Raw genomic sequence first — 18,161 nt, forward strand, 5'->3', positions numbered from 1 at the left:
CAGCTTTAACTACGCGAGAGTATAAACCGGCTTTCGATTAGAAGCATGTTCGCATTCTGCGGTAAGATCAAGGAATTTTTGAAACCTAACATGTCTTACTTATTTATTAAAATTTTAATTTATATAAAAATGTTATTAGTTTTAGTTTATTTTAACATATACTTTAAATACTAAACATTTTTTTTTGGTATATTTGAACTATCAAGACAAACTCATGCATATATCACATTCGTTGCCTTCGAATCTAAGACATCTTTATTAGTAGCCAAAGTCCTCAATCAAAAGATCAAGATGAATTGTACAAATGCACTGGATCCCATCAGAACCCGCAATTAAGCGTGCTTGGGCGAGAACAATATTAAGATGGGTGACCTCCTGAAAAGTTCTCGTGTTGCACCTTTTTTAAATATTAAAATAAATATGAGATCAAAAGACAAAGAGCAAGTCTAGCAAAGCAAGGTGTTAGAATTTACAAAATCGGGTACGATTTGTGTTTACCGGATAACCTGAAGCTGACCCAGATCTCGCCCCCCAGCCCGCGTTCGGGCGTTCCGCACTCGTTGCCCCGCATGCCTCTGCCTCACGTCCCGCCCCTTGCAGTCGGCGCCTCGCCCGCAGTAGTGCAGCACGCGCTCGCGGCACGACCGATCAACCTCGCAGCCGCACTGGTCTCGCCTGCAGCGCATCCAAACTCAACACAATGTGCACTGCACTCGCAACGCGTAGGCCACCCAGCCCTCCGCCCCTCCCACATCATGTCGAGTGCCCTTGCGTCTGGACTCAGCGCTCACCTGCATCAGCGTTTGCGTCCGAGTTCACGGGTCAAGTCGGTTCGGGTCAACCGGGTAACCCGCACGGGTTGAGTTCGGGTTAGAATTCCTAACCCTTTGCAAGGCTGGATCGGGTTAGGATCATCCCGTTTGAACTCGAGTCAATTCGGATTGAATCTGAACCCGACCCGTTGACCCGTTTTGACACCCCTATAACCAACAATGATGGCACTGGTGGCTTAAGGAGACAGCTGGTGGCCATAGCTAGTATTTGCGAGTGGCTAGTTATGGCTGGGGTATTTTTTATTAAAAAAAAATCCAAAATTGTTTCCACTGTTTTTCAAAACACCGATTGTATTCAAAAATAAAAATTAAGAACTAATAACATCAATCAAACAAAAATTTAAAAAATAAAGCATAAAAAATAAAAATAAAAATAAAATTGATCGCAAACAGCTCCCAACTCTACAAGGAGTTGAGCATCAGTGAAAACCCATCTCCATGCACAGGTAAAGTGCAAGAAACTATATAATATGCTTCAGATCCATTATATCAATTAATTCATTACAAACTGCTGCTTGTGTGATACAATGGAGGTCATGAATTCGAACTACACAAAATAACCTCTCCCCAAATCCGGGAAGGCAACGGACATCAATCTCTTAACAGAGTCAACAATAGGCAGGTTCATGCATTACATATGATCTTTTTGTCTAATGAAATGAGTTTATTCATTTCTTACTGTTTTCTAAAGTAAGATTTTAATAAGAAAGTTGATTTAAAAAGTATTAAAAAAGTTGTCTCAAATAAAATTTTAATTTAATTAAATAAGAAATAAAGAGTGATGCTTTGTCTCTTTGAATGGAGAGATTATTCTGTGCGGACACCGGACACAGCTTACTGTCCAGAGTCAAATCTGGTGCAGCCACGTCATCCAATATCAAGCAGTACCGAGCTCGGTACCGAGTAGGGGGTGATGTGGTACATTTTCATTGAACTCTGGACGGCGTTCGGTAACAACACAGAATAATTTGCCCTTCGAATAAGGCTTTGTTTGAGACAAATTTCATACTATTTTTTAAAATGACTTTTAGTACAAAATTTTTTAATTTAAAAATTTTTTATACTGAAAAGTTGTTTTAGAAAGCAATAAAAAAGCTGCCCCAAACAAAACCTAACCCTAACATAAGGTTATCTTTCATGCATATCCAATCAAACATAATGTAACAGAGAACTATGTTGTCAGCTGTTAGGAGGATTGTTAAGAGGACACACCTTTCAACCAAAATGCTTTCTTGGTCGATCAATCCGTGAATAAGTGCACTTGATAAACAGCTCCATTTCTTGCAAATCAATCTCAAAAGCTTCATATTAGAGGAAGCAAAATTCATCATCATTGTTGTCCAGAGTGGTTTTACTAAGAGAACCAATCTGGAATTGATTTGAAGTATTTTCGATCTGCAACAGGAATTTTTGTTAGAACAAGCAAACCTGAAGGAATCATGCAGTCCGGGATTTCCACGCTTTGGACATCTTCCTCATGAGATAGCGAGCAGCATTAACTCCTCCAGTTGCAAGCAATCCAGAAACTGCTTGTCTCGCACTTGAAACCAGAACTATACGCCGCAGTGCTTTGAGAACACAGCTAGAAGCCTGCTCTCTAGAGGTAATGAAAAATTCTGATGGTATTTCACCTGCCAAACTTGAACCTTTATGTTTTTCATGATTTCAAAGAGTTAGTAGAGGTTCAAGTAGAAGAAGATGCGATGGAGAAAGCTACCAGTCATGACAGGCCTGTGCTTTCCCCAAAACATCCTGCGATGTACTGCAGAAGGAAGAGAAGAGAAGAGTGATGTTGTGGCAGACAATCCGCAGTCCTGTCATTTGTATGAGAAAATGAACACTCAGCAGTACGAGGACATAAACAATTTATGCATTCATCAAGATCCTTATTTTTGTTTATTAATATTTAAATTGTAGTAGGGGCGGAACCCTTAAGTGCCTGGGGGCAATTGCCCCCCTAAAAAAATAAAAAATTTGTTTATATATATATATATACATATGAAAAAAAAAATCCCTATACTTTTATTTATAAATTTACACCCCCCTCGCGAACCCCTGAGTTGTAGAGCTTAATTTTTTTTCTTAACAACTCATATTTATATTGTATTTCAGGGATTATCTTATTAAGGGCGTTTTGAAGGTGTATTCTTGGCTAACTTAGATTTTTTCTTTAATGAAAGAGGGGCACCATCTTTATATTATATCTGAGAGATTTGAGTTGTAATTCTCGGTGCGAAAATATTCGTCAACACTTAACAACTCATATTTATATTGTATTTCAGGGATTATCTTATTAAGGGCGTTTTGAAGGTGTATTCTTGGCTAACTTAGATTTTTTCTTTAATGAAAGAGGGGCACCATCTTTATATTATATCTGAGAGATTTGAGTTGTAATTCTCTACAATCAAATTATAGTGAAATTTGCAGCGACATGTAGTCATTAACCAGGTCAACCTATCATATAAAATTTTATTTTTTGTGCAATGATCTTCTTTTCTATTTTTTTAGCAGTTTCACCTATTTACCTAATAATTATAGCGCAATCATAACATTAAGTTCTGTTTCCAAGGATTACACACTAGAGTTCAGAATGTGGTTACATTGACAATGTGATAATCAACAACAGATTCACAAAATCCAAACGGTTGAAATACCGTAATTCTATAAATATAAGCAGTTCAGAATTAAATAGTTGATGAAAAAGGGTCTGATATGTTTCAACATGAGATAGAAATCTAGTTAGATTGATATATTATTAACTGAGTAAGATTACACTCTTTTAAAATTTAACTATGAGCAATTGTTAAAACTATCCATCAAGGTTGCAACGATGCATACCTGTTGAAATGTGGAATGAGGATGATATCCGAATTCCAGTAACCCTTCAGCTGCATACTCCTTTAAAAGAGGCTTGTACATTAGTTGGAATGTTCTGAAACTCCCTTGGACAATCTTCTTAACCTAAAGAAACAAAATGGGAAAATCACAACAAAGATCACACAAGGTAGCTTTTGAAAAGTATTAACTTCATAATTTATGCTTAGTGTTAGATAACTTTCTTACTGCTTTATGAGCTGTTTTTTAGAACAAAAATTTCTAATTCAAAAAATTTTTGTACTAAAAAAATTGCTTCATAAAGTAAGAAAGCTGTCCCAAACAAAGCCTTACCATGTTGGGATGAGAATGTTGGGGACACATATAAATAAAATATATAAATATATATGCACATGAATATATATATGTGGATATACTAATAACAATCATAACAACAACGGAAATACATTATATTGCTTATTACAAAGATTCAAATATAAATTTACAAATAGATGTTCAAGCTTCAATCCATCGACCATAGTGAACATATGCATGCTCACAAAGAAACTACACGTAGGTACAGACATACACAATTTAAGTATTTGTACAAAATTTGCTAGTACATCTTTAGTAGTTCTCAGATATCCTATCTATAATTGGCATTGAAAAAGGTGGGAGAGGCAGAAGAAGAAACATGCACAAACCCTACCACCTACAAGAGCAACAACTTATTTCCTTAACTCTACGTAAAATAGCCACAAGCTCATCATCAAAATTTGCTACAAATGTGACAGGAATAAATATAAATGCATGTTTTCATAGATATTAGATAGATTGATAGATATAGATTATTATTGGGTTATCAACCAAGCTTTAGGTTCTCTTGTATGCTATACAGAAATCTTATTAGAAAAGCTAGGGCATCAAGCAAAATATAAGCAATAGAGCCTTTGGCTCACTCTCTTCCACATCCCTTCCAAAACTATATAGAGTTGTGGGCATTCTATATTGCCCAAATCCCTTCTCCTAGCACCACCCCCATCCGAAGCTTGAGGCAAGTCATTTTCAATTTTAATGCAATGTATTCTCCATTTTTTCATGATTTAATGATTTTGTTCACAACAAATAGCCTTCAATTCATATTCGATAGCAGGTTATCGGGTTTTAAATATTAAATGTGGGGTTTCTACAAGGTTAAGGTTTGGGGGTTGAAATATTAAATGTGGGGTTTCTACAAGGTTAAGGTTTGGGGGTCCTATTCACATGCATGCCTTAGAAGATCTGTGGGCTCTAAGTTTCAGATAGTTACCTCACCAGAGCAAGTCAACAGTGCGACCGATAGGCTCTTACCAATGTAAAGGCGAGATAGAGGGAGGAGGAAGCTTAAGCTCGTTGTCCAAGTATCTCTAGATGTATCTCACATATAACATGAAGAGAGAAACGTGTCAGAATTTAATGCATTTTTAACCTCCAAATTGATATACATTGAAATCAAAATAACACTTCGTAATGATCATATATGTGGACATGACATGAAGAATTAGAAGACATCACCTTAATCATGCATCATCTGAAAACTCATGAAAACATCAAATGAAGTTGTTTGATCATAATCGTAAATCTTTATATCAAATGTCATCTAATGTCATTACATAAATATGTATGTGAAGTTTCCAGCAACATATTATCGAAGCACGAATATACACCCAAACTTTCCAATCTAGCCAATATCTGAGCATGGATATACATACATGTATCCAAATTAATTTTCATAGGCATCAAGTGACATGTGGGAAAGGTTATTAACTACGACAACTTGTACTCAAAAGAAATTGATTTGTGAAATGATTATGCATATAAGCAAATAATGAAGAAACTAATTAAATATAAGTATCATTGCTTGTGATGCCATTTATGTTACTTTAATACTGTATTAATTTTTTCATTCTTTAAATTAATGAAATGAGTATACTCATAATTATTTGATGGTTGATTGTACTCTCGTCTTCAAACATGCATGGTTGTATGTAGGTGTTCATGTACACGATTCATTGAAGTATATTTGAAAGAATCAAGGCATTCTAAATATATATTGGTTAGTTCTGCTAACCTACTATGATATGTTCAAGTTATCATAATTATGAAAAAAAAACACTACCCAAAATCCATAGAATTTGATTAAATCTCTTCTAATTCCAAAGCAAGGATATCTGATTCATGAAAATAAATTCAAAGAGATATTTGAAATACAACCCTCTTTCACAATTAAGGTTTAAATCATCTATTTATAACATATCTCATATGAAAGCCATCAAACACTCGAATATTCATCATGAGAATGTAATATACATCATGAGGCTTAAGGGAGGCCAACTGCTTGGGTGAGTATCAGAGGGAGAGGTAGAGAGTCATGAGTTGCGGCTTGCGTGAGATGTAAGGCCTTGTGGGAGAGCTTGTCGAGAGAAGGGGAGGGCCGGTGTTCAGCTATTTATCCCAAATAGAGGCCTAAATGAGTGAGGAAATCTTGAACCCTCTCTTCTACTACCCTGCCTTAACAGGAATAGAAAGCGAGCTGCTGCTGGATTTCGATGTTATACCCCCAAAAAGGGCTATCATTCTCGCTCTTGCTAAAGCATTCAGAATCAGTTTCAAAATAGGGAGATCATGCGCTTGAACCAACTGGACAACGGCAAACTTAGAATTTTAGTGAAATTGGAGTCGTTAATTGAATTTTCTAATTTGGAAAAGGATTTGAATTGATTAGAAGGACAATTGGAATTTAACTTAACTCAGATTCAAATAATTGGGCTTAAATCGAGTCCGAATTGAACCAAATTTGAATCAAATCGAGTCAATTCGCATTCAATTTGATTCGATCGAGTTAACTTAGTGAAATCAGACTTGAATTGACTTGATTTGATTTAAATTGAGTTCAATTGAAATATTTCGCAAAATAAGGTCTCGATCAAAAGATTTTATGCACTGAAATAGCATGCGCATGAAAAGTTAAAATGCACATAAAATACATATCAAATTGTCGTTGACCCGATCACACATATTTTAGAACAAAATAGAGGACATGCGATCGAAAGGAATAAATTCTAAAGTTATCGATAAATCGAGATAAAATGTGTGATTTGATCGAACACAACTGTGTAACGTGTAGGAGGACGAACCGACCCATAAGATGTATAGTAAGCTGGTGCAAGTTACTAGTGCAAAAAAGGAGGTCAACATCGTTACTTTCTGCAAAGTCCCTGGTCCATTTTCTGGAGCAACTAGGGTATTGAAAGGAGTAACTTGAGTATCTCCTATCTCAAATGTGGGATTGATAGATCCCGAAGAATTTTTCAGTTGATTAACTACCTATTAGCATCTAACTATCAACTTTCAGCTTAGCTGCCCAAATAGCTTTTTCATCATGCCACTTATTCATCAAAACGGACATGCAACTAGTTGATCTCTACATCATTTCTCTGTACTCATGATTAACTCTGTCAATCTTATTACAACTTCAAAATTATCTTCAACCTTTTTGAATCCTTCTTGTGGTTGAGAGGGTTCATTTTCAGGCACTTGCCAGGGCATTAAGCTCCTTAAGTAGGTTGATCTAGTGTATGATCAAACATGCGCACCACTTCTACCATAATATGATCAATATTTTCTTCATCATTGACATTGTCAAAGTCGTTGACCCAAAAAGCTTCATCATGTGTCTTGCAACCCATCAGCTCTTCTTAAGAATGAGTCACTACTTCCAATGAATCATTTGAGAGTTAGAGGAATCTTTAAAAGAATTAACCCCTTCTTTGGATTGTAAAAATTTGTTCATGTGCGGACTTTCTACTAGAAGATTGTCCTTGCTCATAATTTTGGGATTCTCCCATATAGAGCTCACCCTTTAGACAGTCCAGAGAATTCTGAGTATTTGGGCTCCTTCAGAACCCAAATTTTTCGAGACAATCTAGAGCTGGATGTTTGGGGATTTACCCCAGACATCACACCTTGATGTTTCCCCTTTGACCTTAAGCTTATCTCATAAGGCCTTAGCCTTTGATATAGTTTCCAAGAACTTTCATTGTTATACCTCCAATTATATCTTTGTGTGGAAGCACACTGCTTTGCTATTCACTAGGCAACTTCTTTTCATGACTCGAACATAGTCCAAAGTAAGGATAACATCTTCCTGCATCTTAATAATGAGGGGTCTGCTTATGATCCCCACCATGAATTCTCACTGAAACCCTATTCCCTGTAAATGAGTTGAGGGCAAGATAGTGGCTTTAGCCACCAACTTCTAGACTCTTCTTTTAAGACTACTATTTTTGGCAGCCTTCACAAATTTATAGATGCGAGAGAAATTGATTCCTCCTTCCTTTGCAGTCCCTTTTTGGACCGACTGCAGTGACGCCTTCTAACAAGGCTTCATTCCTTAGAAGTTGTTACTCTTTACCCAGCAGAATGGCTCAACACCATTAATTGTAGGAATATTGGCCTATATTTGCGACAACTACTCCCATGTTAAAAGGCATAGTTCAGGATTTTTGCCCTGGAGGCAGGCCTTAGCCTTTCTTCTAATCCTCCTTAATATTATGGTTCCAGATGAAGAAGCTTCCGCATCATTAATCCCAAGCGTAAGAGATAGTCCCATGAGAGTTGCAGCATTTTTCCATGAGTTTGCTGGCAGAGTCAATAATGATTATTGGGCTCACAAGTCCTTGTAGCGGCCGGGGAAAAAGCATTTGTGGTAGAAAGTGTTGAAAATACAGAGGCTTAAGATTATTGGACCATGTTGTATTAATATGATAAATGTATGAAGATTATTAGATATTTCCACTTCCTACATAAACAAATAAGATAAATATGGAAGACACGTCCTGATGGACAACAACCAAATAAACTTTTTAGAAGTGATTTTTCTAACTTACAGTTATAAAAATGAGAATTATCAGTTTCTCCGCCAATGGCAGTGCACAACAAAAAAGAAACACTGGCCACCCTTGCCCAGCAACTTGGAGAATGAAGGTTGCTAGCCCATGTGGATGAAGATGAGAGTTCTTTTAACCTACACATTCAGCATTTTCTAGATTTCATGAAATCAAAGCTTATAATATAATTTTCTGAAAAGCCATGCAATATTGGTGAACATAATATTAAAATTAGGAAGCTATTTGAAATAGTTTAAGAGAACATGGATCTATATTTAATGCAACATTGCCTAAGAAACGTTTTAGTCACTGATGGTCAAAACTCAAAACTTTAGACACATATTTGATCCGATTAACAAAGGGGAAATCAAATTCAGGTAAACAGTAGATTTGACCTTATCTTTGTCCTCTGCAAATTGCATGCGTAGATCACCCATGTAAGAAAGGCTACAAATTTTGACATAAAGATCTTCCTGCACCACAGAATAGATAGTCTATCACACAATTTAGCACAGAAATCCTCAAAGCCAAGATTTTAGAACCTAGTGAAAAATAGAATCCACATAATGAATCAAAATGGAATCAAACCTCAGTGAAAACAGGAGGCAGAAGAAGAAGCGCAGCACAAGTGGCAGCTTTCAAATTGACTAAGTTGACCTTTCTTATGTCCCAATTATCAACAAGAACGTGTACCTTTTATATTGAAGGAAGCTTCATCAATATTTTAATAATGGAAAATAGAATAACCAAATAAAAACTTCAAAAACCAAAAATGAAGTCATATGTCCTCATATTCCCACGTTAAGTCATCATGCCCAATTCACATGTAATAATGAAATACTATGCATGCAAGGTACCCGTTAAAAGGAAAGTGTAATATTTTGATGTACTGATGACATTACTATTGCTTTATAGTCACAATACCAATCAAGCCATGTATCACGGCATACTGAACTAGGCACGGCAGGCAAATGCGGCACCAGCTCAAATAGAAAAATGGTGGGCACAGTAAGTCGACAGAAAAAACAGCCAATAAACCAATAATAATGATCATTGACAAGTTGCCTTAGAAGCTCATATGTAGCTACCACTCAAATTTCCAACTCACCATTGAAATTATCTTCAGGTTATTTTTCTTTGTTTGGGTAAGAGAAAAAAAAAAACATGATCAAATTAAATGGATTTAAGATCAGCAAATGATCCCCTTGTATGAACACAATATCAGCATCAGACATGTTAACAAGATGCGAGTTATAAGAACTAATACAATTGTGTTCCTTCTAATAAGGGTGTGAAATTCTCCTTTCATGTTAAACTAGCAATTAATAATAAGAGTAACCCAAGAATAACCCAACAATTCCAATATAAGCTTTCTGAGAAGACTGTCAAGCCCCAAACAACATTCAGCATGGCTGTTGACCTAGTCCTCAGCACTTTCCTCCTATCAGACCCTTTTGTTTGAACAACATATTTCCTAATCGGGTTCTAGGTTGGCTGGGTACTCAGTGACTTCTAGGCATTTATCTGTCCTCTAGCTATCTCTGCTTTACAGCTTTTCTATAGCCAACCAAGCAAAACACATTTAGGGCAATTTCTAATTGGTTGTGATTAGAAATAGAGCCTAAGGAATGTGCATAACTAATGATTAGATGATTAATGATCAAGTAAATTTTTTGTTTGGACGTGCTATATTCCTTCCACTTCAGGATTTAAATCCTTTCTCAAGAGATTTGAAGAGCTTTGGAATATGTTAAAAATCATGAGGTTTGATTTCTAGTAAACTCTTTCATTTACTCGTCTTCCTGCTTCTATATTTTTTTACTGGTTTGAGGAAGTGAGCGTGTGACATTCAAATCGTTTGTGTAGTTTTCCTGATGTTGAATTTCCCGTCGCTAATTTCTAAAAGAATATCGTTGGAATTTTTTATTGAGTTGATTTTCAGCAAACTTTTGACTTTCATCTAAATTGAATAATTCTTTAAGACTACTAATTTGTGTACTATAAAATTTGCATGCTTGTTGAATGATTTTTCGGAATATTATAAATGATCTAAAAATACTTGATTAGAAAATATTATAAATGACATTTTTTTATTAGATTGAAATGAGAATTTGACTTTTAACCGGATAAAATGGAAAAAAAAAGAATACATATAGCCAACCCCACATAGTAGGATAAATGTTTGATGTTGTTATTGTTGAATGATTTTCCGGATCTCATATTAGTTATATATCCTATACTGATACCGGAACCACTCAAGGAAGGTAGAGATGGATGGTTTGCAGCCTAAAGAGGTCGTGCATGCACTGGACAGTAGGTGGACAGCCACTAGAGTGGATTGGAGGGTGGTGGACAGCAAGTCGCTCACCTGAGAATTGATGCAAACCTAAGTTCTTAAACCAAGTAGGAGAGCACTAGAAATGCAAAATAAAATACTTCCTTTCAAAATCACGTAAACAAACACAAACTGATGGAAACTTATTAGGAAGCAAAGATGAGAAAATAGTTAGGAAGTCGAGCAAGAAAGCAAAAGAAACAAAACAAATAAATTATAATACCCTCAGAACCACAAGTGGTTACCTCACATGCACATCACAAAATAGGAAAAGATGCTCAAAGGAAAGGACAAACCAGTGATCCACTATTAAAATTATGATCCAGCACAAGTCGACGCTTCTCATGCAAATACCAACAAAATAGGGTAACAACATCACCTCACAACTCACAATGTTTAGAGAAGAAAGATACAAGTAGAAGGGAAACCATGGAGAGAAGTAGAAAGAAGACTGAGACACAGTAATAGGGAATAGGGAGAAAACTAGCTCGACTTACTACTCATAATAGTTTAAAGAAGAAAGATACAGATGAAAGGAAAAAACCATGGAGAGAAGAAATAGAAAGAAAACCGAGACAAAGTACTAGAGAGAAGACCAGCTTGCAAAGAAGAAACCCTCATGTTTTTTAATTGATCACATTCCAAAAGTTCTTTTTTTTTCACAAAGCAATTCAGGGAGAGATTTAAGTCATTTGAAATTCAAATTTGAATTTCAAATACTTTTGTTATTTAAAAATCCAAATAAAAAAAGTTTTAGTCATGAATCCGATTTAAAATAAATTAAATTGGATTTCTTATTTATTTTCCTAGTCTACAAAGATCTATTTGAAAATTCTCAAAATCTCTCCATAATCCCTCTTTCCCATCATGAAGCTGCAGGCCCCATTAATGGGCATCACCATGGTTTTTCCTAATGAGGCCCTAGCTCTCATTTGAATTTTGAATTCTAGTTTTTCCCTCCACCCCATTATTTCCTTTAATTAATTACCCTCTTTGGATAATTAATTCCAAAAAGGAGAAATTAAAACCTCAAATCCCCTCCACTGACCCTAGTCGTCCCTTCCCTCATCCTGCCCAGCCCAAACCGCCACCCCTCCTTTCCCGACCACCAAATGTCGGACCTCCCCTCCAAGGCACACAACAAAGAGTCCTCCCATGTCCATGTATGGCGAATCCGGAAGTTGATCACATATTCATTTACAATTCTCAAGCGGAAATTGACATCATTCAATCACCTTTCTTTGATCTCGGATTTGGATTCGAAGGCACCTTCGAAGAATACGTGGAGCGTATTCTCTTCACTTTGGCGGACGTCATCGAAGAGCAACAACCCACAGGATCGTGGAAGATCGTCGGACAACCACCCGTCTCTCCAACTCCGGCCAACTCTTTGTTGATCAAAACTGTCGGCATCCTCTGTCTTTCAGTGGCGTCATCAGGTTTGCTAACCTTCATCCTCCGCTAACCCTACTTCCAAAGAGCGATCGAGATGGAAACTCGAAGGTGAAAGTTCTATTTGTTAATTGTCGGATTATTGTTAGTTGCATATTTGTCTTGCTATAGTCTTGTTATTGTCTTGAATCGCTCTGTTAATCTATCGTGTAACCGCATGCTAGAAGCAAGTCAATAACTACGAAAACTGAAAATCCTAACTTAGTGAAACATTAACTTTATAAATTCATTGCTAAAACAAATTTCTTAATAAAATCCTACAATTCTGTTGTTTGTTTCACATCATAGCATTTAATAGATCACAAAAATGTGCCACCAAGACAGCCAATCAGAACCACCAAATTTAACCCTCATTAAAACTTCCTACATAAGAATCAACAAAGAGAGAATCGATCAGCCAGCAACATGAAACTGACCAACCAGTAGAGAATCCAAATAGCCAGCATGGAATCCAAGTAGCTAGCAGGGAATCCAAGCAGACAACAGGGAAAACCAAACAGTGACAGGAGAAAAGGAGCAAAAAAATATAAGTAGAAAGGCAATGGTGTGAATAGACCTGAGAGCACTAAACCCGACATGATCATGGATTATTTTCCATCATAAGGCTATATAAAATAAAATTACAGTGTCCAAAACACAAAAAAATAAAAACATAAAATGATAAATCTTGATTGCATCAAGAGTGAAAAAGGTGAGAGGGGAATGGACAGCAAGTGGACAGCCACTGGAGCAGATTGGAGGGTGGCTGACAACACGTCCCTCACCTAGAAGTGAGGAGAGGGGACGGACAACCTACCGTGGCTGTTGAGAGGACGTAGACCACACCTTTGATAATATTGGAACCACTCAAAGAAGGTTGAGATGGCTGGTATGTAGCTTAAAGATGTAGTGCATACGCTAGATAGCTAGTGGCCTGCCACTAGAGCGGATTGGAGAGTGGTTGTGATGCCCCATAATCTAATTTGAAAGAATTATTCTTTTATTTTTTTAATAAACAACATACAGAGCTATCTAATATTATTTATCAGTAATAAACAGTACAACATATTCTATAATTTAAAATATTAATTAAAATACTATGACGAAGACGGTTTGCGATTTGAAGTTATATAATGACTCCAGAAAAAATTTGGCAAAATCAAAATACGGGCTATTACAGTGGTAGACCGCAAGATCCCCGCATGGGAGTGAAGAAGGAGAGAGGGGAAAAGGGACATACAACCTACAGTGGAAAGGGGCCGAACAACCTACAGTGGAAAGTGGAAGAACAGCCTATCGTGGTTATTGGGAAAGAGGAAACCACCACCTTGGCTCGATAAGGATATGCAAAGAAGAGAAAGAGACATGAGACAGACTTCTAAACTTCTTGATTTCTTAAAACTTGATTACAAGAGGGGGAGGCAGCTCCTTATTTATAAGATAAGGCTACCTCTAAAGACCCTTTGGAGGTAACTAACAATAAAAACATAGAATGTTAAACAATTAAAGAAAACCGCCCAAGCTCCCGTGTCATTCTCCCCAATTTGGAGAGGCTTTGATATAATATGAAGCCGACGGATCTTCATAGCAATGGGTTAAGTCCGACATGTTGAAGGTGGAAGATAATTTATAATCACTTGGCAATTCTAATTGGTAAGCTTTGTTGTCGATGTGATTAACATTACGAAAAGGCCCATTGACCTTGGTCTTTAATTTTCCATGAGCACTTGGAGAAAACCGTTCCTTGCATAACTTCATCAACACCAAACCTCCTTCCTTGAAGGTGCAATGTTTAATAAATTTGTTGGCCTGCGCTTGGTGCCTTGCATTATCTTTCTTGATTTGCTCCTACACTTGCTCGTGGAGTTTTGGTGGGGTAAGAAATATTGGGAGCCTATATCTCCTGAACCCACACGAATGATTGGTCCTTAACCGACGACCCACTAAATCACGAAAGATGCGACTAAGATGAGGAAGACCAAACTATTACATCTCAAATCTAAGACCGACTTAGAAATTAAAAAAAAAAACAAAATTACAACGACTTACAATCTTGACTCTAAATTAAAGACACCCTAAACTTGCTTACTTTGAGAAGAATGATACAGATGGAGTGGCACTTGCGGAGAGACGAAAGAGGTTAGAAGCCAAGACGAAGGTTGGAAAGAGCTCGCAAGATTTTCGGAGGGGATGAGAAAGAAGACAGACAAAGCTCGCAAGCTTTTCCACGAAACCCGCAGGTTTACATTTTCAAAAATCACATATCATTCACTATTTCAAACATTACAAGCCCTCATATTTATAGGTATGAAAGGGGAATACCAAAAGACACAAACAATGAATTCACATAGGAATTCTAAACATCACTTAGCATGGAAACTCCCTCCCATGCATTCACGAAAAACCACCCAAGCCCATGAACTGAAGGAATAGCCGCGGGAGCCAAGGAGGCCGCATGGAACCAAGGCGCCACAGCCACGGGAAAACACCCAGGCTCAGAAAACCAGCAGCCGGCCGGAAATCCAAGGGGCAAAGGCACAAAAAACAATAGCTCACGGTGGAAGCCAAGGAGCCACACATGGGAAACAACACTTCTTGGAATTTCAAAGGCCGGTTTGGAATTGTAAGGGACAAACATAATTAAAGACATAAAAACAATAAAAAGTACATTTAATAAAAGATAACTATGAACTAAAATGTTAGCTAATAATGAGCTAACCCTTAATTCAATAAGTGAACTAAAGACCAGCTCATAAATGAGCTAAAATTTCAGCTCAATTTTGATTGAGCTTGTAAACTCGAGGGAGGCCAAAATTGATTTATTTTGGACATGAGTTGACCCCCCTTTGTCTACATCAGACTCCCCTTCTTAAGAACTCATCTCCCGATGAGTTGGCTTTGGTTTCTTTCGAGGAGGTGAATACTTTGCATCCAATTCATTGATCAAATCTTCATACTTCTGCATGATCTCATCTCGTTCTTTCAGAAATCGATCTTGTAAACGCTGCTTTTTTTTTTAAGTACCTTTTTGTACGTATGTGCATCCATGATTTAAGTTTGTATAGTTCATACTCCAGAGGATTTGTTGACTTTGATGGAATCCACCTATCCATAGGATCTTCAATTTCTTCAGGTTTGCTTTCTTCTATCTTTTTGTCTATTTTCATTTTTTTAGGACTGAAACAAGACTCAAAGAAAGACTCAAAAGACTCAACCTAAAAGAAACTTAGACTCAACAAGCTAAAAACTTAAGACTCAAAATACTTTCAAGACTCACCAACAAGACTTGACTTGACAAATTTAAACAAAACTTGACAAACTCACAAATCTAGGACTTCCTAACTTGCTCTGATACCAAATTGGTGGGGGAAAGAAATATAGGGAGCCTATATCTCCTGAACCCACACGAATGATTGGTCCTTAACCGACGACCCACTAAATCACGAATGATGCGACTAAGATGAGGAAGAAATAACTCTTACATTTCATATCTAAGACCGACTTAGAAATTAAAAAAAAAAAACAAAAACAAAATTACAACGACTTACAATCTTGATCTCTAAAATTAAAGACAACCCTAAACTTGCTCTAACTTGAGAAGAATATAACAGATGGAGATGGCACTTGCGGAGAGATGAAAAGGGTTAGAAGCCAAGACGATAGGTTGAAAAAGCTCGCAAGATTTCCGGGCGGGATGAGAAAGAAGACGGACAAAGCTCGAAGCTTTGCAAGATGGACAAAGCTCGCAAGCTTTTCCACGAAACTCGTTGGTTTTACATTCAAAAATCACATACATTTCACTATTTCAAACATTACAAGTCCCTCATATTTATAGGTATGAAGGGGGAATACCAAAAGACAAACAATGATTCACATAGGAATTTCTAAACATCACTTAGCATGGAAACTCCCTCCCATGCATTCACGGAAAACCTCCCAAGCCCAGGAACCGAAAGGAGCAGCCAGGCGGGAGACAAGGAGGCCGCATGGAAGAAGGCGCACAAGCCACGGGAAACACCCAGCTCGGAAAAACCAGCAGCCGCCGGAAATCCAGGGCAAAGGCACAAAAAACAATAGCCCATGGTGGAAGCCAAGGAGCCACACATGGGAAACAACACTTCTTGGAATTCCAAAGGCCGGTTTGGAATTTGTAAGGGACAAACATAATTAAAAGACATTAAAAACCAATAAAAATACATTTAATAAAAGATAACTAATGAACTAAAATGGTTAGCTAATAATGAGCTCAACCCTTAGTTCAATAAGTGAACTAAATATACCAGCTCATAAATGAGCTAAAATTTCAGCTCAATTTTGATTGAGTTTGTAAACTCGAGGGAGGCCAAAATTGATTTATTTTGGACATGAGTTGCCCCCCCTTTTTCTACATCAAGTTTCCAAAGTTCTTGAATACGGAGTTGAGCTTCGGGGTTGCACTCTATAAGGGCTATGGATGGAATCCAATCTATGAGAGGTGGGATTTTTACCATAAACCACCTAAAAAGGGTTTGTAGCCTATTATTTGGCATGCGATATTTGTTGTAAAAAATCCTATCTTCGGATCATCAGTATGCAGATATCTTACACGTGCCAAGCAGAGAAGAAAAAGTAAAAGAGTTTAAATGGAGAATTATGAGTGAAGGACAAAAATAGCATTTAAATCTCCACCAATCTTAATCTCAAATGGGAAAATCTAGCCCCCTCTACTTAAGCAAATGAAGAATGTTGGATATTATGACAATAAAAATTTGATAGAACTTGGAATGCTTACCTACACTTAAATATCAACTCAATACTAAACATTGAGTAGGAAACATTTTTTGGAATAAATGGAATATCAACACGAACAATGTCTTTATCATTCATACGGTCCATTCAAAAGCAACTCCACGAGTTCCATAAAATGTAATAAAAATGCTTCTGAGCAAACTTCAATGAGGTGTGAAAACCTTCCTTGATGATTTTAATAACCACCTGCTTATAAATTTACTATAGTGCAATTTTTATGTAATTTAAGCCCAGTAGCCCGGAATAAATCATGCTGGGAAGGATCATAATGGGAGAAAGGGTAATTGCCCATGCATATGCCCCGTCCACTATAATCAAAACATTTACATAACTAATGACAGAACAATCACATATGAACAATTAACAATTTCACATATACTTTATAAGAATTTCATAATGTACAATCTTCTAAAGTCATCATTCAAAATATAAAAAGTGGCTAAACCTTTATTTTTACAATCAAGAAACCTACAAAATATTAAGTTCCATATATATATATATATATATATATAATCCAAATGCATTATCATTTGATCCACATTACAATATACGTAGAGGTTAGCATCGTAAGTCTAAAAAACCCAACAAATCATAGAATAACACATCTAAACAAAAGTGTCTAAAACAACACTTTACCTACCATATTTACAGATATACCAAACTAAAGGTACTCCTCATCGATTGCAAATAAAACACTATGACTCATCTACTCCGTTTGAGGCATTCTTAAAAATAGTCATCAATGAGTGAGGATGACTTGTACATAAATATATAACTCAATTAATACATAATTCTAAATAATAATAAATATAATGAAAAATAATAATATGCACACTAATAATTAAATATGATAAGGCTATTTGCATAAAAAAGCACTAGCTATGACAACTATTTTTATAGCATAGGTTGTCGAATGATCATAGCAATTGCCATAGGAAAGATAATATTATCTAAATATCATTCCCATCATGGCTATTTAAATGGTTCAATCTACGCACTGAGATTGCAAGGCAAACCCTTTGAATTTGACAA

The 18,161-nt window shown here is 36.6% G+C and overlaps 1 protein-coding gene across 1 annotated transcript in view; it reads right to left on the bottom strand.

The window, feature by feature from the left end:
* Nucleotides 1–2,248: 2,248 nt before the first annotated feature.
* LOC110094571 (phosphatidate cytidylyltransferase, mitochondrial) overlaps nucleotides 2,249–18,161 on the bottom strand; it is a 22,077-nt gene continuing 6,164 nt past the window's right edge. Inside the window, exons 7-11 of the mRNA XM_028698428.1 lie at nucleotides 9,164–9,268; nucleotides 8,971–9,048; nucleotides 3,672–3,794; nucleotides 2,551–2,647; nucleotides 2,249–2,472 (exon numbers count right to left, since the gene is read on the bottom strand). Of these exons, the coding sequence (XP_028554261.1) occupies nucleotides 2,387–2,472; nucleotides 2,551–2,647; nucleotides 3,672–3,794; nucleotides 8,971–9,048; nucleotides 9,164–9,268 (489 nt within the window). The 3' untranslated portion in view covers nucleotides 2,249–2,386. The remainder of the gene's footprint in view (nucleotides 2,473–2,550; nucleotides 2,648–3,671; nucleotides 3,795–8,970; nucleotides 9,049–9,163; nucleotides 9,269–18,161) is intronic.

This window comes from Dendrobium catenatum, unplaced genomic scaffold (genome assembly GCF_001605985.2).
Source record: "Dendrobium catenatum unplaced genomic scaffold, ASM160598v2 fragScaff_scaffold_1083, whole genome shotgun sequence".
Lineage (NCBI taxonomy): Eukaryota > Viridiplantae > Streptophyta > Magnoliopsida > Asparagales > Orchidaceae > Dendrobium > Dendrobium catenatum.